The sequence below is a fragment of the Fistularia commersonii genome, chromosome 8, assembly GCF_037954325.1.
Source record: "Fistularia commersonii isolate RoL2024-O1a breed Wild chromosome 8, RoL_Fcom_v1.0, whole genome shotgun sequence".
NCBI classification, from domain to species: domain Eukaryota; kingdom Metazoa; phylum Chordata; class Actinopteri; order Syngnathiformes; family Fistulariidae; genus Fistularia; species Fistularia commersonii.
Genome location: NC_141291.1, coordinates 13435674 through 13452983, shown reverse-complemented (window position 1 = coordinate 13452983; position 17310 = coordinate 13435674). Strand labels below are relative to the sequence as shown.

The 17310-nt window shown below is 41.9% G+C and overlaps 1 protein-coding gene and 1 long non-coding RNA gene across 2 annotated transcripts in view; one reads left to right on the top strand and one right to left on the bottom strand.

The window, feature by feature from the left end:
* The window catches only part of slco5a1 (solute carrier organic anion transporter family member 5A1), a 42262-nt gene extending 32913 nt beyond the window's left edge, over positions 1-9349 (bottom strand). Inside the window, exons 1-2 of the mRNA XM_086151275.1 lie at positions 9251-9349; positions 7253-8724 (exon numbers count right to left, since the gene is read on the bottom strand). Of these exons, the coding sequence (XP_086007401.1) occupies positions 7253-8210 (958 nt within the window). The 5' untranslated portion in view covers positions 8211-8724; positions 9251-9349. The remainder of the gene's footprint in view (positions 1-7252; positions 8725-9250) is intronic.
* LOC147232015 (uncharacterized) lies at positions 5151-6112 on the top strand. Its single transcript, XR_015106533.1, has 3 exons — positions 5151-5188; positions 5671-5727; positions 5909-6112. It is a non-coding gene; the product is annotated as an uncharacterized LOC147232015 (long non-coding RNA).
* Positions 9350-17310: the final 7961 nt, after the last annotated feature.

Below are 17310 nucleotides of genomic sequence, written 5' to 3'. Positions count from 1 at the left end.
AGCATCTGCAACCTGCCAGTTGTATATGAATTCAAGGCCTCATATTCTATTTTCAGACTGAGTCTCTACATCTAAAAACAGATGTTCAAGTATCATTGCATGCTGACAGAGAAACAACTGCAAACACTTTTGCATACCCTCATCAAGCCCAGAAACCTCACCAACCCCCAAATACAGGTGTATATACAAAGGCAGAGCAAAGCACCCTGCCAGATCTCAAAAGATGTTATCACCCGAAGGACTATCTCCTAGACATGTAAAACAAAAGCCTGAAATTCAACATCCAACGCTGAGGAAACCCACTGTGTTGTTTTGATGGACTGGCATTATTACAAACTTCTATTAATCAGTATCCTCAGTCATTCTTTCCAGAACGAGCCACATCTTCATTACATCGTACCTATTACCCAAAGTTATACAAGGAACACTCAGCTGTATTATAGCAGAGACTGCTAGAGCCACTTTAACAGGCACACAAATGAGCGTGTCGAAATTTGCCCTGACCTATATGCCTGTCAAGCTTCATTTCAAGTGTTGTTGCGTTATTTTCTAGAACCTCCATCTATGGGTCTGCTGTGCAGCAGCAATCCAACAGGGTGAAGTCAAAAAATGTTTAGAGCCATCTATCTCTTTCAAACTGAGCTCTTGTCCCTGCGGGAGGTTCAAGACAGACGATGTATGACCGGCACAGCAGAAGAGCAACTGAAGACCGGGACTGTCATCAATTTTAGACGGTCATTAACTTAACAATCAAAATGTATGTAAACTGAACATAGTTTTTCAGTAATTGTTATGGTTATGTACTACATCGACACTATTTCTTTTCTAAATAGCTTAACTTTATCTAGTACACATGGGGTGACACTTATGTAAATGCCATCCAGCATTGTTTCATCTCTCAAGCTCCGTCTTTGCAATGCTGGGGTCAAAGAGAACAATGGTCAGTCTACTGCTCCGGGAGTACAGCACAGAGGAAGATGTGGTTTTTTGTTTGTTTGTTTTTTCTATCTCTCTGGCAAAAACAGTACTCCTAAATAGAGTTTAGAGGCTGAATAATTTTAGGGGAGTGTCTGAGCTGAAGAGATAAGATGTCGAGGTGGAGTGAGTGAAAGTAACTGTGCTGAGTGGTTGTACAAACTGTCACTGTATCTGACTATTTCACCCACAAAGTTGGTGCAGGTCAGCAAAATCATACATAAACTACCAACTGCGTCTGAATTTTGAGAAATCAGTCTGCAACACTGAAAAGCAATGCAAGCAATATTCCTCTTGGGACATCATGGAGCCTTGCAAAGAGCTGACATTTGGCAATAACTGAGAAATCTTTTTCTGATGTGTCACATCGAGTAACTGAAGAACGTGTCCCTACTGACAGAATCAATTTGGACAATAATTGAAAATACACATGCACAGATTTGTTTTTTTTTCCATTAAACATTAATTAAACAGCCATAGAGCACTTGATGTGATGTACCTACAGTCTGTTTCATTTGGCAATCCAAAAACAACTCAGCAAAGGTACAGCTGTGGTATTTTAGGTTTCATTAATTAAACCACATAAATTAAAAAGCCATTAGTTCCTACAAGGTGTTTTGATGGTTTGCAAATTTTACAAAGTTATGCATGACTGCCTGCAACCAGTTAATAGATCAAGCGTGTCATCCTGAAGATGTTCCATTAGAAATAAGCTTCATGTACGGAGGCGGAGAAAGGGGTCATCTGAGCTGAAGGGTTTGTTAGCCGTATAATTTAATGTTCACCAGATCATTTTTTTCTGTCCAGACCTTCCCGCCAGAAATAACACTTTCTTTACCCCATTTCTTTTACTTTGAGCTACATGTCACATAGGATCCCTGAAACAGTCACTATATATTGTATTACTGTATCACTTGATCCAACCAAATTGTACCTAGTTACCTCTCAAAATTGTTTACAGGATTTAATTGCTTTGGTTGAATCAGGAATTCATTTTAGCCAAAGCAGCAAAGATAATAATGAGTATCAAATTGGGCTGACATTTTGTTCAGAACCCAAAAAAAAAAAGCAATGTCTTTGTAAATATTTAATTACTAGTACTACCCTACACCTTGATAATATTCCAAGTCACATGGATTTTGAAAGTCATGTTTACAGTCATATATCTTTGCCCTATCTTTAATAGATTCAATTCAAAGGAAAAAGAAGAAATATTTTCATCAACAGTAGTAATGTACATCTCTGTTAATAAAAATAATTTTAAAAAACCCAAACCATTAATTGATTCATAAATCTGTATTATCCACGCATAAATTACAACAAATTGAAACCAGCTAATGAATTCAGTCATTGCTATACAGACCATACCAGTGCCATTTTTCATCATATGGTTTTCAATTTTTTTGGCAAATGGATTCAGTAAGATATTATCCGAAGCGCTCAGTTTCTGTGCGCTTGTAGCCGAGACTCCGGAATTAACTACAACTGATGTATGCACGCTGTCAGCTGGACAACATACCCATGTCAGTGATGGCTTGTCGCTGGAAACCACCTGTTCGTAGGGGAACAAACTCTCTTTAAAGCTAATACAACAAGTGAGTGGTTATTCATACATGAGCAGGAGGGATATCATGGATGAATCAGAGGTTTAGCAGTTGTCATATTCACTGGACCTGACCATTGTTAATTGCCCTTATACAAAACACATCAATCGTATAAGAATGTATTGATTTTACCAACCAGTTAGTTATTAAATCTCTCAAAATGTGTCAGAAATTTCTGCTTCTACTAGACGACTTCAAATGGTATTTTCAGGCACAATTCAGTTTTAGCCTGAGCCAAAGAGAGCTTGGGATCAAGACGTCTCAAGCACAAGAACAATGAAAAAAAAACACTTTTTTTCCACGCATAGCTGAAGACAAAAGGTTCCTCAGTGTTCCTGCTTTCACAAAACTGTCTTGTGGCATTTCCCCAGGAACCTTCCCACGCCGCCAAAACAACACGTCCATAACGCAGATAATGGCCAGCAGTCATCAGCCAATGAAGTCTAGAAATGGCTTCAGTACAGTTGCGCTGGTTAAGACCTCTGCCTCGGGAAACACAGACTCCCACACTTGCTCGGACTTTCTCTGCCTTGTTGAGTCCCTCCTACTCTTCTTACAACGTGATTAGACAAAATAGCATGATTTGCTCGTAGTGCGAGTGGTGAGTAGAGGAGCAGAGTGGGGAAAACAGAATAAAAAAAGGAGGTGCTGAAAGAGTCATCAATGGCACAACAGCAGCAACAAAAAGGTCAGTGTTTCACACAGGAGAAGAAATGGAATCAGTCATTCCTGGCAGTCCTGCAGCTAAGATGTCGCCTGCTGCTGAGTAACACCAAGGGCCAGAGTGGCAAACATGACCGTGTGCTGGGAAAGGGGGGAGCAATATTTAACCTCCATTTAGATAAGCCAAAGGGACAGTGATGAAAAAGGAACGGCCCTCTTTCTTTAAGTGTGCCAGGTTCCGACGTGGCCAAATGTATACCCTAAACCAATCCTGAAATGTGATCTGTCAGCCTGAAGGAGGCAGAGAGCAGCAGGATCTCCAGAGACTGGTGTGCTGCAGCATGTTGCTTTGGCTGCTGCAAAGCAGTACAGGGCACACAATTTGATGGAAGTGACAGACTGAGCACAGAAAATGATGTGCAAGGGAAGTCACTGATAATCCTGAACTCCCCCCCCTACACATAAAATTCAATTGCAGCTAGGTTGAACATTTTCAGCTGATTATTCATTCCTAGGTTTTCTCTTCAATCTGAAGTAGAAACAGATAACGTTAGCACATATGCGACAATAAAAGAAAAAGCACACACTTCAGGGGAGAAATGACCATTCTTCTAAAATGTAAAAGTATCGTATAATTAAAACACACTCCTTGCTTTTGCAAGCAAGTAAGTAAGTGTGTGTCTTTATGAATCCAGAGTGTGGACAAGGTCAGTGTTCAGGCCAGCCCGGCTGTTAACACTGCCCCTTCCTAAATTGGGCTCCACCTCTTTTCCTCCCCTAAAGTAAATAAACAGTGCTGTGCAGCCCCAATGTCAAAATGAAACTACATCATTATGGATAATGGAGTCCGCAACCATTTAGTAAAACATTAATCCCAATCCCAATACATTATTTTAAGACATGAAGAGATACGAGCATTCACTGTGAGTAATCATTTGACCTCATCCCACATGTTGAAAGGTTGGCTCCATGCTTCATTGGATACAAGGAAATGACAAAGTAATAATAAGCATACGATAAGGAACATGGAATCGCCATTGAGGTTGCTTCATGAATATTTTAGGTGTGAATGAGAATGTGGGAATGCGGGTAGCACACCATTTCTCTTGTAACAGACTTCCATTTACCATTTAACAATCAGTATCACCTTCTCAGCATCATTAATTCCGAAGTCTCAGAGGAAATCTTTCCGGAAAAAAAATCTCAAAACCACCAATAATCAGAAGGTTATTTGGCATTAAGGTCAACCTTAATGCCAAATGTTGAGTGGAAACAAAAAAAAAAAAATCAAAAGTGAAACTAGATTATTCATCATTTATATATACTCTACGGCAACACGGCAAAGATGGCGACAGATTATTTGAAAAAAGGGAGAAAACCTGGCCAGGTTCAGTCCAGTTTACACTTTATTACATAGGAAAACTCCCTTTAATTTAAAATTGCATTAGATAAGAATACAGAAAAGATGCAGTGGCTTGTTAAGGAAGGGCCCAGACAAACATTCACCATGGTAACCTCGAGAATGGTATGATGTAAATCTGCCAAGAGCAGAAAGAGACCAGAGCTCAGAGAAGAAACTGAAATGTGCACACATGCGTTTTTGTCTTTACGTTCCAAAGAGGAAAAGTGTCAAACTTCTTTAAAACTCCAAATACTAAACCTGCCACCGGTTATACCGTTCACTACACAATTACCATAGTGACGTGAGGCCAGAGCTGGGAAACGGACAGGTCAGAGGGAGCGTGCCAATGTGTATGCATGCATACACAAAGATAACGTTCTCACAAAGACACGCACACACACTCTCTCTCTCTCAAGGGCCCCAGAGGTACCCCTCAGTGCAAAACACACTGGCCTAAAAAAAGCAGGCAACTCCTCCCCTTTGAGCCAGTGCAAATTGAGATGGGGTTTACATTAATGGGTTTGGGGAAGGAAAGGACCTGAAGGTAAGTTTGGGGGTTCCCCTCTTTAAGATACACTGTGGGTAGCCTATATTTTCATAAAATCAGAGGAACGAGAAACTGAACTGAGAACTAAACATAAACAAAGACTGTGGTGTTTATTCCATTATTACAGTTTACGGGGGAAAGGGGCACGTGAAAGTGAAATGTTGTTTCTTTCCCAGCGGGTAATTTCAGAGTGATTTGCAGGTAAACTCATAAATGTTAATGCCTTTGTGTGGGTTGCACTCGAATCAAGATGATACATGACAGGCCAGTGCCGCTCTGGCTGTCTCACCTGTGACTGATAAATGCAGGAAATAAACAGGCATCTAAGAATATCAATGCTATGAAAGCTCTCAAAACACCTGGATAATAAAACCCAGAACACAGTTACCATGGTTATTTTGAAAAGCTGAAAAGCAATTGAAGGACACCCCCCACCACCTTCTCCCAACTCACATTTCAGAACATGTCTCTGTTTAAAGGCTTAGCTGAACGAATGGCTCCATCCTAAGAGGCCCGTCTAAAAACCAGTCATCAAGGTCAGCGCGATGCATGCCAATGGCTGCTGTTTTTAACAGATATCTGTATCGGTGGATTTCTTGACTTCTTAAGAGTCGAGAGGCAATATTGGCCGTGATGCATTTTCTCCTAAGTGCCTCTCTAAGGTGACGAGAAAACAAGTCAGTGTTTTGAGGTTGTTTTCCCCTTGTTTGTTTCCAGGTGGTTCAATAGCTATGCTGCATTGGCTCCCTCTGACGCAGGGATCTGATCAATACTGGGTCTTGAGGGCAGCAGAGCAGGCAATGTGAGGACTCAACGGCAAATATGCTCCATCGGCTGTGTAATGTTGTGATGAAAGGCTAGTGTCAGCACTGTGGCCGATGTTGTGCAACCAACTCTGCCATTTTTCATCCACCCTGTGTATTTAGTCCAAGCACAAAACCAGAATGTCTGGCATAGATGTTGCATGCAAATAAAACGCACACTGGACTTATTTGTACGTTGCGGACTGAGAGATTATTCAGTGTTTCATTCCTATTACACTGTCACAGAAAAACTCCCAGTACATTTATGAATGAATGCAGTTCACATATATTAATCGATTAAAGATGCAGCGCCCCAGAAGTCAAGGGGCCATCTGTGTGAAATCATCGAACTGAGGGGTCTGTCATGTTTAAATAACCAAGCAACAGAAATACAGACGGACACAGGGGGATTACTTGTATGATCTTGAGCTCCACGAGAAACTATTTAAAATATGCAGTATGCTTGTAAAGCCTGCCGCTTAGAGCAAAATAACTACACACAACAACAAAAGATGCATCTGGCATGACTGTGGCGAAAGGTGCATATTATTAAGGGAGAAGAACACAGTCTGGACATTTTAGAAAACAGAACAAAGACCGCAGCCTCATATGAACAAACCTCCGGACACAGCAGTCATGTACTCGCATACGCTCACATTGAGAGAGCTGGTCCATTAATCATAAGCACCCCAGTTCTGCTTCTCACCCCACACTTCTCGCGTGCTTCTGGCTGAAGGTTGACTTTGCAGTATTTACCTCTGTTTGGTGCAGGGGTTTGCAAGCCTTGGAGATTAAATCAAGAAGGGCAGAGTGCCAGGTGGCGGGGGACATGTGCATATACACAGCTTGGTAAACATTGGCAAGACCAGATCTGCCTGAAAAGGTCTTTATACATTGCCTGAAATGCAAACATTCGATGCATTTATCATAGAAATTAAACCAGCTTGGACATTAAGTGTATTAGAGACCACTAATTGTGTAAGCCGAGAGCTCCGGAGCCTTCGAATAACATACCAGACCTGCATACCTTCTAATGCAAGCAGAAGTGAGTCTGCTCAAATCCATAAAGCAGCCTTCCTTGTCATCCTTTCTGTAACTTTTCAGATAAAATTAGCATGTCTGGATTGTGTAAAACTGCCTCTTTGCTTTATGTTGCGCGGTAAGTGAATTACTCGTGTAAATGTCAGTTATGCTAGACTAACATGAATTCGTTTCTTGAGTACAGTGCTTGCGGTAACGCAGCACACAGCCGCCTTACCTAGGTAGAGAGATGCGTTTTCTTTCTTCACATTGTCATCCAGGTAAGTCGGCCCCAGGGTGTAGATTGGCGTCGACCCCATGCCCACCAGTATCTGGGCGCAGATGAAGAGAGCCACATAGAGGTTGTGTTCATTGCCCTCCTGGTCGCGGGGACACGATGCCACATCAAGCAGCTCACGGCCACTGTTGTTGCCGCTGAGACAAAGCCCTTCGTGGCCCGCTGAGGAGTTCATCTCCTGGATCTGGTAGGGCGGTGAGATGAAGTGTGGAAGGGAGAACATTACTGCGCCTACAGCAATAACCCCTCCACCAACTGCCAGCCAGCGTGGCCTCTGGCCTCTACCTCCAAAGTAGGAGATGAAGACGACTACCAGCAAGCTGCCAATGTCGAAGCAGCTGACCAGCAGGCCCGACTCAGAGCTGCGGAGGCTGTAGCGCTTCTCTATGGTGGTGATGACACTGCTCAGGTAGCCCGAAACCATTAGGGATTGAATGAAGGTCAAGTAGCACATGCAGAAGAGGAAGCAGCGAGAGTCTCTGAGGATAACGCGCACGTATTTCCTGGCCGGGATGCGAATAAGGCGGGACAGAGAGAAGCCAACTTTTTTACCCCCTGAGCCCTGTCTGTGGCCCTCCACCGGTAAGGAGCTGCTGAGGCCGACCATGCTGGAGACAGAGGGGGAGAAATCTGTCCTGGAGGAGGGAGACTCTGCCAGGCTGGATTCTGGGGTCTGCAGCTGGAGCTCGCTGTTCTTCTCAACGGCCACGCAGGTGTGTGCGGTGTTGACCAGCCGAGCCTCCGCAGCTTTGTCATCTTGCTGGCAGGGTCCATTCAGGATGGGCAAGCTTTTGGACTTGAAGTAGTTCTCCGAGTCCACGTACTGGTCCTGGATCTCGTGGATCTCCAGAGACTCAGACAGATCGCTGCCCGTCTCATCGCTGTCTGACAAAGTCATGGTGCAGATGGGGAATCAGCTTCGGTTGGCTCTCGGCTGTGCTGACAAGTCAGTCAGTGTCTACTGCCACATGGAGACGCAGTCGGAGCCGCAGTGAGGATGGGTGCTGAAGTGGACTCTGCCCTGCCAGAACCACCGAGGCAGACAGAACCCCTCTAGTTATGTGCATGCTTTATACCACATTACGTGTTACAGCCGCTTTGCATTGTCACAAGAAGCTCCTATCGCAGCACAATCTCAGGGACATATCCTTGCAAGCCCCGAACCAAAGCTGATAGTGGGATCTTGACTGAATACAGACAAACATCCCCTTACTCGCTTCAGTGTAGCATCAGTTTATTTTAATGTTATATCCTTTATGCTCCGATTGTGACATTAATAACTGAGCGTGCTGTTTTTGTGATATTCTCCTTGTTTAGGGTCCCATTTTGAGCTTGAGTTTATGGATCTTTGTTTGAAGGCAACCTTGCTTCATCGCTTTTTTGTCTCCTTTGCCCCATGGCTGTACAGCATCCTGGAGAAAACAGGCGAAAAACATCATCTTAAAACAAATGTCCAAAAACGGGTGACAGTTTCAAAGTGGATACACATTTCTATGCCAAAATACACAAAAATGTACGTAACAAAATATAGCCAATTCTCACTCCTGACATTGTGGCACGACTTGTCCAGACTGGACTATATTAGCTACTTTTCATATCGGTATAATTTCGTACGGCAAGAAATACAAACATACAAAACTAGAAGCGAACAAATGCGAAAAGATTTCTGACGGGGCAGTATTAGCGGTGTTTTTAAATACCGAGGACGTTTAAAAGCAAAATAAAATCCAGATCTTCTTTGTCAAAGGAGAAATTTATCGCAAGAGAACAAAAGACCATGCTGTCCAAAACGTCTGCCATGACTTTGAGAAGAGATTAAACCACGCGCCCGGACGAAACACCGATGAAAATAGACACTGTCGACCAAAAAGGCGATGGATATAATTTGACAGAACTTCTAAGAAGGGGTGGAGGTGAATAGCTGGCAGTTGTACTCACACAGGACAGTGGGAGGGAGCCTGTTGTTCTTCACGGAACAGCTACTCGCTGAATGAAATCTGTTTGATGAGGACTGCTGGTCCTGGTAGTGGGCTTGTGCTGCCTTCAGGATAGCCAGGACATAGTAACAGTTCGGTTCGGTTCGCTGCTGAATTAATGTCGGAGCTCCAGGGGGCGTGAATTCGTTGACGTAAAAAACACCTATGGGAATTCAACAATAATGTGATCACACGAAAGAATTACAGTCACATATTATATGATCCTGTCACTACAATTGAGTGTTTCTGTCAGATTGGGAATTTTCTGGCTGTACGTGAAGCGGCGTTTTGTTATTTAAGCTGGAAAAATCAGCAATAATCAAAAATTATAATGAATGTTTATTTTTTTTCTCTTGAATATACATCGCTGTGTCACATTTTTCACAACTTTGTTTTTTAGCTCAAAGTATAAAGCGTCGTCGAATAGAGGGGGGAACCTGAACATAGCTTAATTACGGGCAGTCTGGGATTTGTAGTTTTCTTTTGTTTCTATCCTACAGCATAAGTGCATTTCTCGGTTAAATTCAATGAAAATCTGCGCTCAGCAATACGTACTTTTAACAAGCCCAAGTACTACTGAGACCACTGTAAGTTTTCTCATTTTATTCATTCCGAATTATCTGAATGCTTGTTCTCTGGGACTCCATGTACCAGCATGCATGTCGGGCCATACGGCTGCTTGTTTAGGATTCTACGCTACGTCATCTGGACAGCTGAGACCCTTGCTGACCCTGCAGTGATTGACTGCTCACAGGCTGGTACACAATGGGCCTCTACTCTTAGGTGCTCTCTGGTTCCTTCTTCGACCAGTGCACAAATGGCTTTTCTGAGCAGCGCGTCATGTTGTGTTTGCAAGAAATATGTCCTCTATTAAGATTAGGATGTATTGTGCTTTGGTGACACTTGAGTTATGAAGTGCCGCATTTTAAGCCTTTCACAGTTTGCCTATCAGAAAAAGACTTTCTGCGGCTGGAGGGATCACTGACGGGATTCTGGACCATGGTCTAAAACTTTCTAACTCTTTCTATAAGTTTACATTTTTACATGATCAAATAAACTCACATTTGATATATTTACATGTTTTTGCATGTTTCTATCATATAACTACAGCATGGTCTGGGTGTTAATATGTACAGCTGTATAAAGAGTTACACCATATATCACAGTATCGCCCACCGAATGATTCACATTTATTCCCGAATAAGTGACACATCATGAAAAACTTTTCAGTTAAGTGTCTTTTTCAATTCCAAATCGTAAGTAGGCTTATAGTCTTTGGACATAATTGAACAATTAAGCTCTTTTGTAGTTTTTAGCCATGCTGGCAGGTCTGCTACTGGGATGTTCAGGTTACTGTCTTTGGTCCAGATTAAAGTATCTCAAAAAGTATCCGATACTTTCACAAACAGTTTTATTATGAACATGATATTTTCACTTTGTGAAAAATCCAAAATGTATCATGTCCAGTATTGTTGTGTCAATGTTAAATATTTCCAGGATATTGGACTTATTCCTCGACTTTCTCTTCAGGACCACCAAAAACTGCACTTGTGGTTTTTAAGACCCTAACAACTTTAAGACGGGGATACTTCAAATGAAAAAGCAATCATTTCGCTCCTGGGAGTAATTACAGTTTAAGTAAACCAATCCCAAGTTGTTCCCATCAGCCAAAGTGCAATTTGTGTGCACATGATGAAGTGCCGAGCAGTGACCATCATAAGAATTATAATATTTTCAACAATTGCATGTTGGCCCTGTTAGTGGTGACGTTTTCACCTTGCTGAGATGCTGTTTTGCCGTTCCTTGAGAGGTGCTACACAATTCAACGTCATTTGTTCTTGTCAAAGCAAGCCATTCATAAAAAAAAAACACTTTTTATCATGAAAGTGTATCTGTCTTCTGCGTCCCCATTTTCATAAAATAGTGTGTCAACAGCGTATTGAAAAGGTTGATAGCACATAATGGCTTTTTATGTCTTTTTAATAGATGTCGCCGTGATTGTCTGTTTTTGCATTAGGTCAAAGTGTGGGCATCGGATTAAATGTGACTGAGATTAAGTGACTGTTTCAGCTGGAACAGGCGCCGTGCCAACAGAGGGGCATAACAAACGATGAATCTGGAGAATCTAATCAAGGGCGTGACAGTTTTAGCTTCAGATTAGCATCAGGTTTTCAAAGATACACACATATATCAAAACGGAACAAATGGAACACAGTCCAAAGACAATCCACCACTGCAAGCCACCGATTCAGGAGATGGGAAAGTTAGAATCGTAGCTCAGGGACATTTATATGAGTCTGTGACCTTTCCTAAAATCGAGTGTGTGTACAGGCCTCTTTGCTGACAGGGGCAGCCTTTACGAAAGGTTAATATGTTCATGCTGTTACAGAAGTGATTGTAATGGGGTACAGTGCAGCTTCAGATGAATCTATCCTGAATAGGAGGAAAATGACAAAACATGGCTGTTTTTTTGTTACAAAAGAAATAAACAGAAAACTTCCCTTGTGAAATTGCACAATAGAGGCTGAAACAGCATGCCTGCATTTTTATGTTGAGGAGAGTGGGGATGCGGGGTGAGGGAAGAATTACTACAATGCTTCACTTTATTTCTGCATGTTTCCCACAATTTTTTTTCCAACTGTTATCTTGTGGATTATTCATCAGCCAAGCAATTTTACACGCAGACTTATGTGGAAGTCGATGCTGAATTGGATTATATCATTCCAAAGGGAGCTGCCAGCCAATGCACCCCCTGATGACTTATGACGGTGCAGAGACAAGGGGAAAGTGTTTAATGTTGTGTTTTATAGAAAAGGAAATCCCAAATGCACTGTAGAGATTTTGGTATTCGATTTTACACAACAAGATGTTGTGTGTCATTACACAGTGTGATGAGTCAGGTAAGTGATTTTTTTTTTTTTTTTTTTAGAATGACATTAGAGGGAGATGTGTGAAATGCAACATCTCCCTCTAGTGCATCGACCGGGGCTGTTGTGATGGCAGGTTTTCATGGATGGCCAGTAGATAGCGCTTTGTCACCAATATTATCGACCAGAGAGTTTGTCTATAACAGGTTTTGCAGGTGACTGTGAAGATGGGGGGAAGAGGGGGCGACACACGCACACGCACACGCACACGCACATGGACACACAGATAGATATAATTAATTCTTTGTCTCAATAATTACATTTATAATTATATATTTTTATACATTCTCCAGGATCCCTTGCATATTATCACATTCTATTTCATTTTTACTACCCACATCTCCTACTGTACACCTTTCACTTCTATAACCATTCCCTATATGAGGCATTTTTTAAATGTATTTTGATGTTTTTATATCTCTGTATGCAAAGTCTTTCTTTGCTTATTTGTATCTATATCATTTATTTGCTTTAATTTTTCTTAATCTTTTATGACCATATGCACACTTATCAATTTCCCCATCAGTGATCGATAAAGTCGATCTTATCTTATCTTATCTTATCTTATCTTATCTTATCTTATCTTATCTTGCATTTAGATGCAGAACATTAGTTCTCTGCTGTTTCTGCATACTTAACTACAGGCCTGTAATTTAAATCTGTTTTTCACACAGTAGGAAGGGTCCAAGATGCTACACAGTGATAAAAGTTGTCTCTATATTGTCTCTTCTTAATGAATCAGTTTCACTTTTATATGTTTTCAATGGGGTCTATGGAAGTCACCCAACTGGATAAAGAGTCGCTTATAATCAAATTCAAATCTGATCCTTTCCAACTATTCTATACTTGCCTACTTTGTTGCAAAGACGGTAACAAGCTGATGATTGATGTAATATTCTTCATCATTATTGTCCTCTGCCTGGTGGTCCAGCGTGTATGTTGGCCTTGGGTGGGTCTCCCCCTGCTCTATCCCACGCTCTTCCTGTCAACCATCTCAACTTTATTGACATTACTGGAATCGCTAATGAAAGACTGTGTCTGCTGACAGAGCTATTAAAGGAATCATGCAGATGAAGAATCTTACCCAGACATGTGTGTTCATAGATATACCCACCCCCCCACTTCTCGATTCAGCAGGCTTTTCCTGTATGTGGCCTTGGATATTATTATGGAATATACGGGAAAATGTATGTTTCTGTGACTTGTGGGGGTTCATTTCAAAAGTACTGGGACGCCCAGGTGGACTTGCAAACTACCTCAAGAGGAAGTGTAGTTATCCTCAAGACTCACTGCTGGTTTGCATCACTTTTCAGCCCAATAACATTACAGGGACAACAACAATCCAATCACCGAAGATTGTTTGCGCTGCTTCATCAGCTAATGGCTTCACAACAGCACTCAAACATATCGAAGGACTCTATGCGTGAACTATAACCCTCTGTGGTACTGTTTTACCACATTCAGCTTCCAGGAAAGGAATCCTTTCACATTAGCTGTGCTCTTTGTGCTGTTTTCTGAGGTGAACATTCTTGTGTTGTAGACAGACTCTTTAATGTGTAGTCAGGACTACTCCCCAAATTAGTTCACCCATTCAGAGGGGCTTGCACCTGGAAACTTGGCAACCCTGGGAGCAACTGATGCATATGAATAAGACAAGCAGATCAGAACAGAAGGGTGGTGTAGTAATTGTGTTAAAAAGTGCAATGGCCCCAAAATAAAGACCCCCAGTATAAGCTGGTGCATGCCCCCTTACTGTGCAGAGCAATTCTAGCAGATTGGGACCCATCCTTATGCAAAAGTCTCCGACCCCTCCTCACAGCCCGCCACCATCAACTATACTATTACCTCCCAAAAGCCGAGTGGAAAGCCAGGTGACCCAGAGAGGAGACTCTTCCGGGTCTCTCCATGACAAAGGCTTGGTGAATGCCCCTTTACTAATAAATCATGAGGGCATTAACAAAAATACTTTGCTAAGAAAAGAGCACAACAGCTCCATTCACTGTGGGGACCTTTAACGCTGTTAATGCAAAGCTTATATTTGCAAACACGACAGCAACGAGGCTAAGAATCCATCGAGATTCTCAGAGATTTACGAGATACTCTATTTTCCCCCAAATCAAATGATGTCAAATAAATCAAATAAAGTCATCAGTTTTTTGTTTTTTTTGCCAAGTCAGTCAAACCTCGCCTGAAGTTATGCTTCATTTTGAACTTTTTCTACTTCTTGGTGGAAACTGATTTTGGGTTTCGGTATAGAATGTCAATTTCCATTTTTAAGAAAGCTTTGTAACTGCAATGAATGTAAATGTAATCATTTTTAAAAACCTACATAACATGTCAAAGAGAATTTAATGTGACTCCCGGTACTTTTTTTTTAGGATTGATTGTAGTCTTAATATAAAGCATTTTACGACTAAGACATAATTCAAAACATACAACATTGACCCTTTGATATATATGGATACAATGCCAGGAATTAGAGAACTAGATGGATAGTAAAGACAGATAGAGTGCATACTTAACATTTCTTTCCTTCCCGAGAGTCAGAGAAGACCCTGAGTTTACTGTAAACAGGGGACAGTCTCAAACTCTCTGAGTTCCCCTAACACATATGGAAATGGGCAATACCTTCGGGGCTTTGTGCTCCTCCACGAGCATCCACATAGACCTCACAACCTTAAAGGAGGGACTGGCTAACATTTCATATTCATGGGACAAAATGACCTCCATAAGAATGGAATAATTGCTCTTTAGAAGCTTAAGCTACCAAGTGAAGTATTAGTGCCTTGTTCAAGCCCTTGGGCCAAGATGATCGCCATCAGCCACCTCGGAGGAGGGCCTGCTCTGTCATCTGTTACAGGGCAGGAGTGTCTGCTGGCAGTGCTGTATTCTACACATCGCTCAGTGGTAATTTATACTGTGTATCTGTGTGTCAATCACAATGCATTTTTTGCATGACACTGTCCCATTCTGAACTGATTTGTTTTGTATCCATTTAATTCAGAAGAGGATGCATGAAAGTTGGAGACGCAGTAGTGGCAAAGGATTTACAATCCCTTTCAATGACTGCAGCTCGCTGACTTTTAACAAACAAACCACCAATGCCTTTCAGATACATCCTTTTCAATTACAAAAGGTTTGAATAGAACCGCTCTTGCTTTTGACAGAATGATTTATGTTTTCAGACCCAACTGGGCATTTATCAAGTGTGTGTTACACAGCGGACATTATTCGGTTTTCGTATCTTGTGACAAGTACACAGCTCCCCTGTCTATGGATTCAACAGGCACTGCAGGGAAATCCCATTCTTTCTGTTGTCCTATCAGTCTGAAACACACATCCACCACCCAGGCTCTCAGAGGCAGGGATCGTCGAGTGTGTGTGTTGCTTTAACCCCTGAAGAGGATGCTTCTGCTTAGCTCATCCCGCTAATTACCTTCTAGTCATACTGTAAATGGGCCACTCCTGATAATCAGCCTGAACTGAAAGGAAGGTTGAACAGGAGCACGTGCAGAGACGGAGATGGATGGATCGGAGGTAAAATCGGCCAAAGCAATTGAGCTTTTTGAGAGCCTGGCCGAAGGACTTTCAAAGTTGTGAGTTTCCGGGTGTCGTCACAGTCATTTGTCATCTAAACAGTCGATTACATTATTTGAAAGAGAGCAACTTCCTGCAGGTAGAACAGTGAAATCAATTAACAGCACAACAGTTCCTTTACACGCTTTGGTTGGACTCTTATTTAGTTTCTGATTGAACTTTGCACTTAGAGGAAAACATCAAAAATTTCAAATAATTAAAAAAAATCCATAGATATTCGAGGTCCGATAGAACAATACTTATAATTATTTGGATGTGTGTTTTGGTGATGAAACATTAAATGTTTAAAGTTTAGCGATACATTGCATAAATAAAGCGAATAAGGAGAGACGTTTCTGTGGAGAGTACTGTCAATATAAAACATGAAGTATTAGGCCAATGCAAATGCACCGTATCTTTATTTGCCTGGGTTAATGATGTTGAAAAATTTGTGATGAAAGTCTCTAATGTCTTTTTTTCCGTTGTTTACTAAATATTATCAATAACTGTATGAACATTCCTAATTCAGTACTTTTTTATTTTTTTTCCTTTTTGTTTCCTTTTGGCGGATGCTGTTATTTCTGTGACAAGAATGGAGAGCCAACACAAAAGCAGAGGTCTGTGTCCCAGTTGACCCCGCTGTCATCACACAAACCCCTCTCTTACAGTAATCTGTTTCTTGGGACACATCTGCTAATAGAGCCGTGCCCTCTGCCCCCGATCAACATGTCTGCATACACACATACACCAGCACTTGCACACAATGCCGCAGTGTTTGCGGTGTAATTACTGCAACACTGTCTTTGTCTGGACAGTAATCCGAGAGATCCATTGTTGGTCATACGTGCCTGCTCCTTCATTCTTACCAATGCTGATCCTCCTTTTCGTCCACCCCCTAAAACCCACTCCCAAGCCCTTCAAAAAAGCAATGTCTTCTTCTCCGCCTCTGTGTCCCCCCCCCCTCCCCTCCACATGAGAAGTGTGCTGCACCACAAAGGGACAAAAAAAGAGGTACAATTAGCCCTGCGACGTAAGCTGTGGCGTGGGCCAGGAAGCATGCCGCACAATAGGTCAAACTTTTATACGACACTTAAATACAAACACCGGAGCGTGCCGCCTCATGCCTCGGTGCTTAGAGCTCGGCCACACTCATCACAGGCCTTTGTGACCAAGGAACAAGTGGTCATTCATTTCATTTATTAGTTACCCATTAATTGGAAAAGCTCAGTCTTGCGACTGAGGCAACAAGGGATTTGGTGTTACACAGGGTGAACAAAAACAAGAAATCATCAGTAGGCTGAGTCTTTAATTGAATCCCATGCCAGTCATTCAGACATTGCTCTGTCAATGATTATATGAGACTCAATACGGACAGGCCAATTGGGTTGTTGGGCTGGATGAATGCACTGATGAAACGCCACTCTGTAATTTACAACAGTCAGAATCTTGGAAGAACACAAGTTTGCAGAGTCTTGTCACCCCTTGCGAAACTATACTTCCCTTGGTCTGCTTTTGTTTG